Source organism: Pholis gunnellus, assembly GCF_910591455.1.
Source record: "Pholis gunnellus genome assembly, chromosome: 8".
NCBI lineage: Eukaryota > Metazoa > Chordata > Actinopteri > Perciformes > Pholidae > Pholis > Pholis gunnellus.
In genome coordinates, this window is record NC_136534.1 from 25,178,166 (window position 1) to 25,190,654 (window position 12,489).

General features: G+C 44.0%; 3 protein-coding genes across 3 annotated transcripts in view; 2 read left to right on the forward strand and 1 right to left on the reverse strand.

Moving 5' to 3' along the window:
* The window catches only part of tnfaip8l2b (tumor necrosis factor, alpha-induced protein 8-like 2b), a 7,729-nt gene extending 1,601 nt beyond the window's left edge, over positions 1-6,128 (forward strand). Inside the window, exons 2-3 of the mRNA XM_079165076.1 lie at positions 3,237-3,565; positions 4,257-6,128. Of these exons, the coding sequence (XP_079021202.1) occupies positions 3,248-3,565; positions 4,257-4,499 (561 nt within the window). The 5' untranslated portion in view covers positions 3,237-3,247 and the 3' untranslated portion in view covers positions 4,500-6,128. The remainder of the gene's footprint in view (positions 1-3,236; positions 3,566-4,256) is intronic.
* On the reverse strand, positions 5,344-8,948 carry lysmd1 (LysM, putative peptidoglycan-binding, domain containing 1). Its single transcript, XM_079165075.1, has 4 exons — positions 8,910-8,948; positions 7,713-7,908; positions 6,727-7,025; positions 5,344-6,355 (listed from the first exon to the last, which is right to left on the reverse strand). The coding sequence occupies exons 2-4, from the start codon at positions 7,857-7,859 to the stop codon at positions 6,163-6,165; spliced, it is 639 nt and encodes a 212-aa protein (XP_079021201.1). The 5' UTR covers positions 7,860-7,908; positions 8,910-8,948; the 3' UTR covers positions 5,344-6,162.
* On the forward strand, positions 7,867-11,017 carry scnm1 (sodium channel modifier 1). The gene is made up of 8 exons (XM_079165074.1): positions 7,867-8,540; positions 8,689-8,759; positions 8,885-8,973; positions 9,448-9,542; positions 9,918-10,018; positions 10,111-10,247; positions 10,344-10,464; positions 10,584-11,017. The coding sequence occupies exons 1-8, from the start codon at positions 8,490-8,492 to the stop codon at positions 10,717-10,719; spliced, it is 801 nt and encodes a 266-aa protein (XP_079021200.1). The 5' UTR covers positions 7,867-8,489; the 3' UTR covers positions 10,720-11,017.
* Positions 11,018-12,489: the final 1,472 nt, after the last annotated feature.

Here is a 12,489-nt window from a genome sequence, read left to right on the forward strand (position 1 = left end):
CACAAACACACATGCCAAGAAGTCTCAAGAACACCTGGACGCAAAAAAACAACCGGAAACCACTTTTTACTCTAAAAGAGCACGTCCACACGCACATGTTCACACATGTTCCCGAAAACGCTGAGGCTCAATGCTGGAGTCATCTGAGGAATGCTAAATATTTACCTCTCCTGCTTTCCCGGATGGCTCCACCAATCAGCACTCTCCCCTCTCTCTGACTGTCCATTAACCTAGAGTTTAAGGACTCCTCCCCGGCCTGGCTGTTTACGGATAGTTCCACCTCTGTTATTTTTCATTTTGCCCCTCTGACAGTGTCGCATCTCACTCAGTATACGGGTGCTTGTCGACTCCAGTGGGCATAAGGGGGGGAGGGGGGGGAGACAAACACTTGAACATGTAATGCAGTCACTCCCCGGTGGATGCCAACGACAAAAGCGACGCTTAAAAGCCCTCTTCAATCCATCTGCACCAGAAAAGTGATGCTCAGCAATCCAAAGCGCCCTCGAGGTGACCGACTGAACGACACCCATTACGCCAAAGTGGTTTCATGGCGATGTGCTGCCGCGACACCGAACGGTTTCAAGGCTCTCGTCAAACGGCCTTCAATCTTCTGATGGATCTGCATAAAACAAACAATGTAGGAGCACGAAAGAAAGAAGAAGCCAAAGCAGACAGTGTTCTCCAGCCGAGGAGTCACATCTCACCGTGGGCACGTCCCTCAAATCAAGTCGTCTTTTTTTAGCAAAAATAAATGAGATTGAAGCATGAATCTGAAACAGCTATCACGCTGCTCCCACTTCCATCATCACCGTTCAGGGAAATTAATCTAATGAATGTTCTTTAATTCCCCACGGGGAAGCCGAAGCTTTGGCAACAGAGGGAGAGCTGTTAGAAGTCGTGACACTTGTTCAGAATGAATGGCTGTAGAATGAAACCTGGTGAGATATCCTATTAAAAAAAAATAAAGTGAATGTTTGCTTATTATGGATGTTGCATGCTGGGAATCGGGGTTTGCACATCGGGGACGGGGGGGGAAGCGCTGCGTATTTGCATGATATGATCGTTAATTCGAGCGGATCACTTTCTCGTTTATCGGCGGAGTCGTTTGCTCACATCGCTGACAGTGAATCATCGACAATATTAACAAGCACGGGAGAAACGCATTAACGCAACCATTAGGCCGTCATTTAGCTGATGGCTTATGGACAATATGCTGCTAATGCATTTCAATAACAGAGCAACTGTTTGTTTTTTTACCTAAAGGCAAACCCTGAGCCGGTTATGAAGGCAGGAATGAGTCCTAAACCCCAGTTGCCTCGTTCACGCCAAGTTTGTTTATAGCCTACAACGTTAGCGTTTTACTTCTGGCTGCTTGTAGTCACACTTTAAAACTCTCGTGTTCATTTGTGAAGATCATCTTTCTGAACAAAACACTTAAGCATCATGAATTAAAGAACACCACAAAGCCGATTGTTAAATCCAGTGCAAACACCCCGTTATCTCTTTAATCGAGGGAACCAGCGTGATGCTAAACTTCAGGGTCGGCCTACAAAAAAAATAAACCGCGTCATCTCTGCAGCACTCCATCGGGTTCAGGGTGCTCCTTTTATGTTCCTGCCCCCCCGCCACTGATGCAATCTGGGATCAGCAGGCATGGACCTGCCTCAGCTATGCAGCCTTCCATGCTCCTCTCACTACACTTGTCCACACAGGCCAGAAGTGGGATTTAGTGCACTGAAAGTTACAGCTGAAAAAGTGCTCAGCAAACTGTTTGAACACTCCGGGTCTATAGAAATGAGGCCAGATCACACAGGAAGTGGGAGAGGATACACGGAAGTCTCAGTGGCACTGATGCATGCGAGAGATACTGTACGTCTTAGACTGAGGAGCAGTGGGAGTCAAGAATTTAAAATAAGACATGCATTGTTCTTTATGTGGGATTGGAGGTACAACAAGTACTAAGTACTCCACAAGGACACGTATTTGCTTCATGCATTGTCAGAGTCATGTTACTCTGATCCTTTCAGCCTTTATTTTCCTCTCCAATTCTCTCAACTAAATCAAAGGTAAATGTAGTTTTCCTCTGAATGATCCACTCAGAACCTGTCTGCATTTATGTTAGAGATTAGGATGGGGGGGGGGGGGGGGGGGATTAAGCACAATTAAAAAGGAATTAATTCTAACTGTGTTGACAGTGGAAGATAAACAGTGGATTTTGTAGCTGTGTCATTGCCTGCAGCGTGCATGCTGATGACCTCCCGCGGGGGGCTTCTCTGTGATGGATGCTAGGTGTGGTTAAAGTCTCGGTGGATGCATTAAACGTCTCTGTGGAGTCTCTTGCGTTGTGTGCTTTTCCCTTTTGGCATCATGTGTTCACGGCAGATACAAAAACAAACAAGCTGGAACTAAAAGTTACAGAAAAAGCAGTGTTTTCCAATCGACACAATGCACTGTATATTTTATAGCGTTTAGTAAATAACTCAACCAGCACTTTTAGTTCCATAAATGAACAAATATTTGAGCTTCGTCTGTTAATCGCGTCACTGATTATGTGCTTGTGTGTGAGAGGTGTCTGGACAGGTGGCAATCTGAAGGTTAGAGAGTCGAAGTAATGACTGGAGGGTTCGCCGCTTTTCAAATCCCCAGATCATGTGGGACATGTGGATCAGAGAGGTGAACATGTGTGTCGAGCCTCCACAACAACAAACGGTTTGGCCTTGAACGCAGCACTTAACCTCCACTGGAGCTGCTCGCTGTCTGCCAGCGAAAGAGCAGCAACCAGCAACTTCTTTTTAAGACTGCGTCTATATATATATCGTCATTATTTTTGGTTGCGCGGGGACTCTCCTCTCACATGGAGCACTTTTGTATTCATGCAGTGGAAAAATAAACTGCAGAAAGAGGCAACTTCTAAATGTTGGGTGAAACATCATCCGCACCAGTGAGCTCTTAGAATCCTCTGAGAGAAAAGCTGAACCAGCAAATGTTTCATTTTTCTTTATTTTAAGTGCAGTTTTCTAATAGCGTGGTGGGGGTTTCTGGTGCAACTTCACCTAGTTCCAAGGTGCATGGAGAAGAAAACACCAGCGACACTTGTAGTATAAAGAACAACTTTATGGTCTTCTTCAGTCATAATGTTTGAAACTACTAATTTGCTACATTTAGCACTTTAGTTTTAAATCGCCAAACTGTCTCTGGACACAACTTGAAAAATGTTTTTTTCCTCTCCCTCACAGTTCAGGCAACCATGGACGCCTTCAGCTCCAAGGACATGGCCTTGAGGGCGCAGAAGAAGATCCTCAGCTCCATGGCCACCAAGAGCTCCGTCCAAATGTTCATCGACGACACCACCAGCGAGATCCTGGACGACCTGTACCGCGTCTCCAAGGAGTACTCGGGTAACAAGCCGGAGGCCCAGAAGGTGATCAAAGACCTGATCAAGATCGCCGTGAAGATCGGCCTGCTGTTCAGGAACAACCGTTTCAGCACGGAGGAGCTGGGAGTGGCCACGGATTTCAAGAAGAAGCTGCACCAGGGGGCCATGACGGCCATCAGCTTCTACGAGGTGCGTTTTCCACATGAAATGAATTTAAATGAATCCGACAATAAATAGATAAATCACAGCGGGGTAAGGACAACCAAGTCATTTAAAATATAGTCTTTCTATTCTGTATTCAAGAGTCACTAACTATGCAAACAATTACTTAATGCCATGTTATTTGATTGTGAAACAAAAACAACATGGCAACGGCCGTAATCCAAGTTGGTGATGGCGAAATCGCTGAACTCAAGGTTTCAAAACATCCGACCACAAACCGATGGGTGTCACCAAAATAACTATAGTCTACATGAAACCATCATCACATGAGATATGAATTCCTCCTTCCCTCTCACAAACTCTCTCACAGCCCCCAAGAGCTAGCTAGCTAACTAGCTAGCTAGCCCCTACCCCATCTACCGGATCAACACCGGAAGTGAATGGTAAAGTAACAAAGCCCGCCTCTTGGTTGATTGGCTGGGCCAAGTGTGACATTGGCGAATGGTGCGACTTCACACCTGGTGCAAAACAGTTTAGAATATTTAAACTTTTATGTCTAAAAACCGCCAGGAAAACTTATATATATATATATATACATCCATCCGTCGCACAGTTACGAATCCCCTTTCCGATGACGTCCTTTGTCAAATACAGATCTCAGAGATGAACCTCGTACTAATACCGTTCTTACATTTCGTTTCCCCCCCGACTGCTGCAGGTGGACTTTACCTTTGACAAAGCCGTGATGGAAGAACTCCTGACCAGCTGCAGGGATCTGCTGCTGAAGCTGGTCAACACCCACCTCACCACCAAATCCCACGGCCGCATCAACCACGTCTTCAACCATTACTCGGACCCGGAGCTCCTGACCAAGCTGTACGAGCCCGGCGGCGCCTTCAGACCCAACCTCACCAGGATCTGCAAAGGACTCAACAAACTGGTGGAGGAGGGGACAATATGACCTAGAAACAGTTTTTAAAAAAGTCACTGGGAGATCAACGGGCATATAAGCATCCAAGACTGTCTTAATGCTGCTGAGGACTGGCAACGCGAGACAAGTGATCTAAGAACAAAGCCGCCGCCACACTGTTCTTAAAGAACATGTGGGATACAAACACAGCTGGTGGACTCATTCCTCACGTTTTTATAGGAGATATATATATATATCGTGTATAGTTGTAATGTTGTCTATTCAGACAAAGGTCACAGAAACCAAACTTGAATACAAACCGGTTTATTCTACATCAGCTGTTGTATTAGATTATGAATAGTCATCTAATGTAAATACTTGAGCACTTGACATGTTTCATTCTGAACTACTGATGTTGTGTCTGCATAGAGAGAGCAGCCTGGGAGCGACGCCTCTGTAGCGCTGCACTGCTGCCCTCTGGTGGTCCAGACGCAGCTCAGCGTGCTCACTGAGGCGTCATATGACGATGCAGCCCATAATAAAGAACATGACCGCCACAGCAGACGAACAACACATGTTTTAGAAGCATGAACAAAAAACACTGGACTCTTAAAACGGTGTTGACTGAACGAGCTTCAATGTTAATCCTATAATTTGTGTTTTTCTGAACAGACAATGGCTGAGATTAAGACGGGTGTTATTCTTTGGTTTAATGTTTTACATTAAAAAAGACAATGAAAATCAACACACTCCACCAAATATAACTTAGCGTTTAAACTGCTTCTATATTTTCTTATTTGTTTGAGCGATAACGAGGAGGAAAGTTAAACCATAAAGTTACAGAAAGATGTTTTGAAATATCAAGTGCTTTTCAGAGTCAACAGTTTGTACACACACACACACACACACACACACACACACACACACACACGTACTAAACACGGGATCAAAACATTTCTTACATTCTGAAATGAACTATACAAAACTAAAACGAAACTATAAAATAAGAAAGCACATAAATAAAGATTTTTCTCAAAATATGCTCTAAAGGACTTTTCTTACTTCAGCTTCATCTGCGTTTTACATTCTCCAGCAGTAACAAAGAACTCTGTGCTCTTAATATTTCAGTGAGCAGGATTCATATTCCTGCCTCGGCTGAAAGGCTTCAGCAGCACCGGGCTGTGAGGTATAGCGTCACACTCGGACCGTATGAAGAGTCGTGTGACTGAACCAGCCTGTGACTCTTACAGTTCACACTCGCTCGTGAAAACAAAGCCAAACACGGCTACGAGGCCATATGAAGCTCTTCATGAGCTACAATCTCAACCTTTTTACTTCTGACAGCTAATTTGAAGAAATGAAAGCAGCAGAGTATCATCATGTAGCGTCAGAAAAGCGTTGAATCATCTTTCAACCTTCAGCAAGCCACTCAAACAGTAGAGCTACTTGCTGGAGACCCCTGATCTACCGTCAACAAATGAATGAGAAGGCTACATAAGAGCATCATTCGCTTTAAAAGACCGTGTAACTTCCCATAATATAAAGGTCTACAAGATATGGCTGCACGAAAGGAAACGTCCATACGGCAGCAGGATCACTGGAGACTCTTCCTTTGTCTGCGATGCTCAACTATCCGGCTGAACCCTGAGACGTGGCTTTCTGAGAGTTTCCTTTAATGATCAGAGAGAGAGCGAGAGACAGCGGGAACAACATGTCACAGCTGGAAGATCTCGTCCTCCCTGTCTCTCAGTGTCTTTGTGAGTTTGGTGATGGTCAGAGGCACCGCGACATGCGACGCCTGCTGCTGCTGCAGCTGTGCTCTGGAAGAGAAAACGACGCTCTGCGACCTTTTAACCGGCCGCCAGTCCGACGTCCCGCTGGTGCAAGCTGCTTCTATGGCCGCAACCCTGTGAAGAATGAGCGGAGGAGAAGAAGATGAGAAGAAGTCCGAGGACCGACGTGATTCACACAGTCAGCCTGCGTTCAGCTTTGCCAGCTTGTCGATTATATTTTAACAGAGCAAGTATGAATCCTGCTTAAATATCAAAACAGGTCTCCTGTAAATTACGCTCATATGGAACGTTTATATTTTTCAGTCGCACAATGTGTCTGCTAAAGTGCTGGAAGTGGTTCATAGCGATGACGAGGCAGAGGGCGATGGAAGGGTGTGTTCAGTGTTTGACTTGCACCACAGCCTGCAGCAGCAGGTGTGTGTTTAGAAGTTACATGAATACATTAAATAAACAACAGGTAAGCAGCGAGGGCCGGGCAGAACTACCTTTTCTCTGCGTCCTGGCATCCTTTGACGGCAGCGTGCTTGGACTGACTTATCAAGCCGTCCAGCCGTTTAAAGAAATCCACCGTGGTGAGGTCTGACGCGCCGTCTTTGTCGTCTTTCTGCTTCCTCTCAGAGGAGCTCCCCGTGAGCCCGGAGCCGTCTGCTTCGCGGTCCTCTCCAACCAAATGCACCCAGTTACCGTGCTGGTCCGGGTCTGACGGCACGGGGATCCACAGGGACTTCTTCAGGAATATCGACTCGTTGGTGTACAGCCGGTTGGCTCTTTTGATTTGCTCCATCTGTAAAAAAAAAGGAAAAAAAGTGACATCATCAGTTCCAAACATGACTAAAGTATCACGTAAAAAATACAGCACTCCAATTAATTCATGCAGATTGCTAAAGAATGTAATACACAATTTAATTGAATCATAATCATGGATTTAATTTCACTGAACCACAATAAAACATTTAAAAGAAAGACAGCAAGAATACATGTAGCACATATAGTAGTTAAAACGACATTAAATGTTAATTACGAATATCAGAATATAGTAAATCATGCATATCTTTTAAATCACTTCTTAAAACACATTTTTAGAGATGTCGTCGCTTTTCTGTTTTATTTGTATTTGTTGATTTTACTAAATTATTTTACAAAAAAAAAAAAAAAAATATATATATATATATATATATATATATATATATATATATATATATATATATATATATATATATATAAAATTGTATTTATTTATTAGTTTATTTTTATTGTATAAACTGTCTCACTGAGCTTATTATTTCCTTGTTTTTGCTGCTTTTGTCGGTCAAAGCACTTTATAAACTATGTTTTTATATAAATAAAGTTATTATTATTATTATCCCATTAGGAGGCAGGATATTACAACATCATATATGTCCAATGTCAGGTGTTAAGGCCTAAATTCAATGCTGAGCAGATAAATAGACACTAACTCGTGCATACTTACAGAGACTCCATACTTCAGGGACAGGCCTTGTAGTGTGTCTTCTGGCTGAATGTTGTGTTCAACGCGCCTCTGTCGAACCGGAGAAAGCGGAGACCGGACCAAACTCCCGTAAGACCTCGTGCGGCTCCCGTTAAGTAGGCCGGACATGGTCGTGGACCACTTGGCGTCCAAGTTGGCAAAACCGAGCGAAAACCCCCTAAAACCTCAAACTTTCACGTTATTCACATCATAAGAATACTGGCTGCCATTAGTTACCATGGCTTCCAGAGTTCCGTCAGTCCCACGAGTCGTCACATGCGTTGCATTCATGAATAATCGGAATATCCGCACAAATCAAGGCCGTGAAACGGTGTACCATATTGTATATATATATATATTGACCAAGCGAATGCAGAATATAGTAAGTGGATTTGCTTATTAATACATTATCGTGGTTGTATGTGTCTCTAAATTAAGAGAAACAAGAAGAAATCGGTGTTCATTGCCAAACTCTGAAATCAAAACAATTTATTATCTAAAAACTGGGGTGAACCACACATTTCAAACAAGAATTTTATATTTTCCCATTTTCTTTTTCGATCAGGAACGCAACATTGCTGTCATGATTTAGCACGTGATAACAGTGGACGTACACTAGGGGGCAGTAATGCAACTAAAAAGAGAATGCCACTACCGGTTAAAAACCCAAAGAAGAAGAAGAAGAGGCGGAAGTAGCTACCAGGCAGCTATGCTAACCTGTTATTGACATCTGTTTTCAGACTGCCAATCATAACAATCATGTCTTTTAAAAGAGAAGGCGATGACAAGAGTCAGCTAAACATACTTCAGGTAACATTTTACTTTATTATTTGCCTTTGTAGAAGATATTCAGTACGTTATTCATGTTGTTATGGTTAGCATCCTGCTAGCTAACTGCATTAGCCACCTGTAGTGTGAGAGATACATCTTTTGAAACTGTAATAAAATTGTGTTTCAGAAACGTCGCGTAGCAGATCTTCTGTCTAATTTCATACCGGAAGATGAAGCGGCTCTGATGAGAAACGGAAGGTGACATGAACTTAAACACACCGACGTGTTTTGTGTAGATAGTCTTGTAACTTTATGTTGTTAATCTCTGCACAGTAACAAACTACTTTAAGTTTAAATTCAGCCTGTTTATTTGTTTTTTCTAGATACACGTGCGTTGTGTGCTCTTACCGTCCCGTGTTTGATACGGTCGATACGCTGACGGTCCACAGGAACGGGAAAAGACACCTGGAAGGTGAGGCGCCGGAAGTCACTCCTACTTATCATGTTCACGTCATCCCACAGGCTATTCTGTGGAATGAAGGGTGTAGGTCTCCTTTTCCAGCTAATGGTAAAACTGGACTTGATGTCCCCACATCATTTAAAGGAATAACAAACTAAACCTTAATGTGAAATGTACTGTTGATCATTGAATTAATGCGATAGCTGATTTCCAACTAGTGGTCACAGTCATTTTATTATTACGCTGAATCAATGAAGAGGCTGTTTATGCATAACATAACCAGAATGCATAACATAAATTAAACTCCTGATGAGTCAAGTCACTAGCATAAAGCTGGACCAGCTTATTAGTTTGCCCATGTTGGAATAATACAGCTACGTAAGTGATGTGGCAGATGATCTGATGTATGTATTGTTTATATGTTCTTAAAGTGATTATCAGTGGCATATAAAAATATTCTTTTTTTGTTGTGTTGCATTGCATCAGGATTAAAAGCATTCTATGGCAAGAAAGCGCGGCTGAAGAATGAAAGGACAAAACGGCTCCACGAAAGCTACGTCCAGGCCGAAGACACGCGGCAGGTTGGTGACTAACTGTGTTGCTGTTTGTGTGGAAAAGTTGTTTCTGGGACGACAGACGGGACTCGAGTCTGATCATGCAACAGACAGCAGGCCGATGACTCATCACTGGAGAAGAACAAAGTGAGCTGAACAAACGTCTGTCTTTGTCTGACTGACACCGTTGAGCCGTGTTGTTGTTGTTGTTGTTGTTGTCGTCTTGTGTTTAAGGCCGTTCTTAGCCCCAGTGTGACTCCACATGACTCTGACAGATGACATGATTCTGTCTGCTGTGGAAAAGATAAACAACACTCGACGGAGCATTTAGTAGAGCTGACCTCTGACCTCTGAGCTCTGAGCTCTCTCTCTACAGTTCCACATGCATTGTTTTGTTTTTAGGAACCGTCCTGTTCCGCTCCTTTACTGGCACAAACACGGAGGATTACACATCACGCTTTATTGAAGACCGTACCGTATAACAGCTGCCATACAAAAACCAGGTGAGCGAGTTGGCTTTTTTAATACATCTAAAGCACCACAAATAATTTAAAAAATACACAATTTTTAACGTGAATCTAATATTATTTTCAAGCACGAAATCTGAAAAGGAACCGCTGAGCACTGGCTCAGAAATCAGCTGCAAGTCTTCCAGCAAAACGGGATCGGAACAAGAAAACGCATGTCGGAAATCTGAAGTTTCAAACAGTTTATCACAAAAACCTTCAGCAGGTGAAGTCCAGAGGAGATCTTTAATGTTCAGACGGTGTTGAGGGGAACCCTGCTCCCAGTGTGCTCTACTTGAGGGCATGTTTTTGTCACCTGCAGCCGATGAAGGCTCACATCCATCAGAAGACATAAAAGAAGCTGCGGGTGCAGGACCACAGGAGGCGGAGCCTATAACGGCCCAGAGGAGGAGAGAGCTGGAGCACTATCTCAAACTGAAAAGGTACAGGTGGTTTTGTAAGTCGGGCTGACGTCGTGCGTCGTCACTAGTGGAAGGCTCAGTATATATTAACTGTACCAGCATGGTGGCGCTCCTTTCATCTTGCTTCGTCTATTTCTTAGTGACGGCTGGCTGAAGGACCGGAGCGGCCAGTGGGTGAGAGACGAGAACGTGGAGTTTGATTCGGACGAGGAGGAGGAGCCTGCTTCCTGCAAGTCACCGAGGAGGGACTATGAACTGTGGGAAAACACAGCTTAACTTGTAGCACAGTGGTGCATTCAGAGGCCACGGTGCTGTTTGAAGCAGCCACAGCTCCGTGTTCTATTCATCGACCTTTGTTTTCCTGTGGGATGTTGGGACTCACTTTGTTTTAATAGAAGCCGGCTGGTCCCCAGTGAGCATCGGCTGCTGCTCTTCATGCTTTTGTTGTGCCAGGAAACTCACAATTTTAGGAAAACAATTATTTTCACACAGCTTATTTTGTACATTATTACATAAGAGTTATAGAATCAGAACCAACAGTAAGAACAATTGTCCTTTTACTATTTACATTAAATTCCCGTCCCTTTAACTTGCTGACAATGTTGAGTTCTGTTTTTGTTACTTCGTGGAACATAAAGCAGATTTTAAACTGCAACGGTTCATGACATCACTGTTTTCTTTGTTCTGGCCTTCATTTTGTTCATGATAACACTGTGTGCATCAAAGTAGCTGGAGGCATTGCTGCATCGTGGTACCACATATTTTTGCAGTTCGCAAGCCAGCATGCTGTTCTGGCTATTCGTACCCACAATCCTTTGCGCAGCAGATATGTGAGCAAGAGGGTCAAAGTTCAAGGTGCCATGTTATGAGAGAGTAGTATGTCCCAATTCAATGCATACTGCATGAAACGGTGCGTACTTTGTGAGGATCGCTGCAGCATGAACTCAAAGTAAAAAGTGCGATTTGGAATGCAGCTCAAGTTATTTAACCAGCAGCCTTCGCTTCCACTTCCAAACAACTCGATTGAATTTCAACCACGTGAGCTCCAGCTCCTCTGTGTGAGGCCCGATCCTCAGTCACACAGCCTGTCGGTGCTAATCTGGGTCGCGGCGCCACCGGTTGGCATTCTTCACAGGGTGTTCGTTCAGCGCTGCTCGCAGCACACACGGTCGGTATGAATTGGATAACACACGCCGGGGTCGGCGGGACTTAGCGCGGGTTAGTTTCTGATGACACCGCTAATATGTGTCGAAAAGCACACTCACTTCATTAGTTTGGAGGCGAGAGCGTCACCACCAGGAGGCCCTGAATAATCTCCCCCTCGTTGTGGAGACTCGATGGCAGAACGACATGAGAACACTTGTGAAATGCTTTGAAGTCAAATAAACGTTGAACTTCTGGTGACCTTTAATATCACGCCTGCCGTTTCACTGATACTACTTCCATATAAGTGTGACGCAAATCTAGATGTATAAAAAAGGGTGAAATAGAACGTAATTACAATAAAAGCGTCTGTCCCAGCATGCACGGCACCCAGCTTTACAAAAATAAACAACGGTCAAAGAGGAGAGAAACTCTGAATAGTTTGTGGCATCGAGGCATCGCCGACTTTAAATCACCTCAAGGTGCCAAATGTCAGCGAAGCCCGAATGGCTTTCAAAGATGTGACCTTTTCAGAAGTCTGGCTTTCTGCGTTTTATGCGACGGTCGTGTCAAGATTGACATTAAGTCAGAGCGCTTCAATAGAAATGAGGGAAAAGTAGGAGGAAGGAATGAAAGAGGAGGCAGTGAAAGAATCCCAGCGACGCGGTGAAAGAATCCTCAGAGGTTAGCAGCTGTTAGTGTTCATAACACTCTGCGGGTGCAAACCCTCTTCAAGTCGGCTCTTGTATATTTGGAACGAGGTAACTCAAGCCCAGCGGACGAGGTTACGGGTCCCATCAGAGCTCAGGGGTAAAAATAGCTCAGGTGCTCGAGGGGAGTCGGAGGATCAGGAGCGACTTTAAAGGGATTAAAGCGCTGCGGCTCTTTACGTGAAGGGTTCAG

Excerpts from the sequence above, each read along its gene's own strand:
- lysmd1 (XM_079165075.1), bottom strand. The coding sequence starts at position 7,859 with ATGTCCGGCCTACTTAACGGGAGCCGCACGAGGTCTTACGGGAGTTTG. Across the intron at positions 7,026-7,712 it reads CCCTGAAGTATGGAGTCTCT|ATGGAGCAAATCAAAAGAGC; the intron begins GTAAGTATGCAC and ends TTTTTTTTACAG. Across the intron at positions 6,356-6,726 it reads TGCCAGGACGCAGAGAAAAG|GGTTGCGGCCATAGAAGCAG; the intron begins GTAGTTCTGCCC and ends CATTCTTCACAG.
- scnm1 (XM_079165074.1), top strand. The coding sequence starts at position 8,490 with ATGTCTTTTAAAAGAGAAGGCGATGACAAGAGTCAGCTAAACATACTT. Across the intron at positions 8,541-8,688 it reads GTCAGCTAAACATACTTCAG|AAACGTCGCGTAGCAGATCT; the intron begins GTAACATTTTAC and ends ATTGTGTTTCAG. Across the intron at positions 9,543-9,917 it reads AGGCCGAAGACACGCGGCAG|GAACCGTCCTGTTCCGCTCC; the intron begins GTTGGTGACTAA and ends TTTTGTTTTTAG.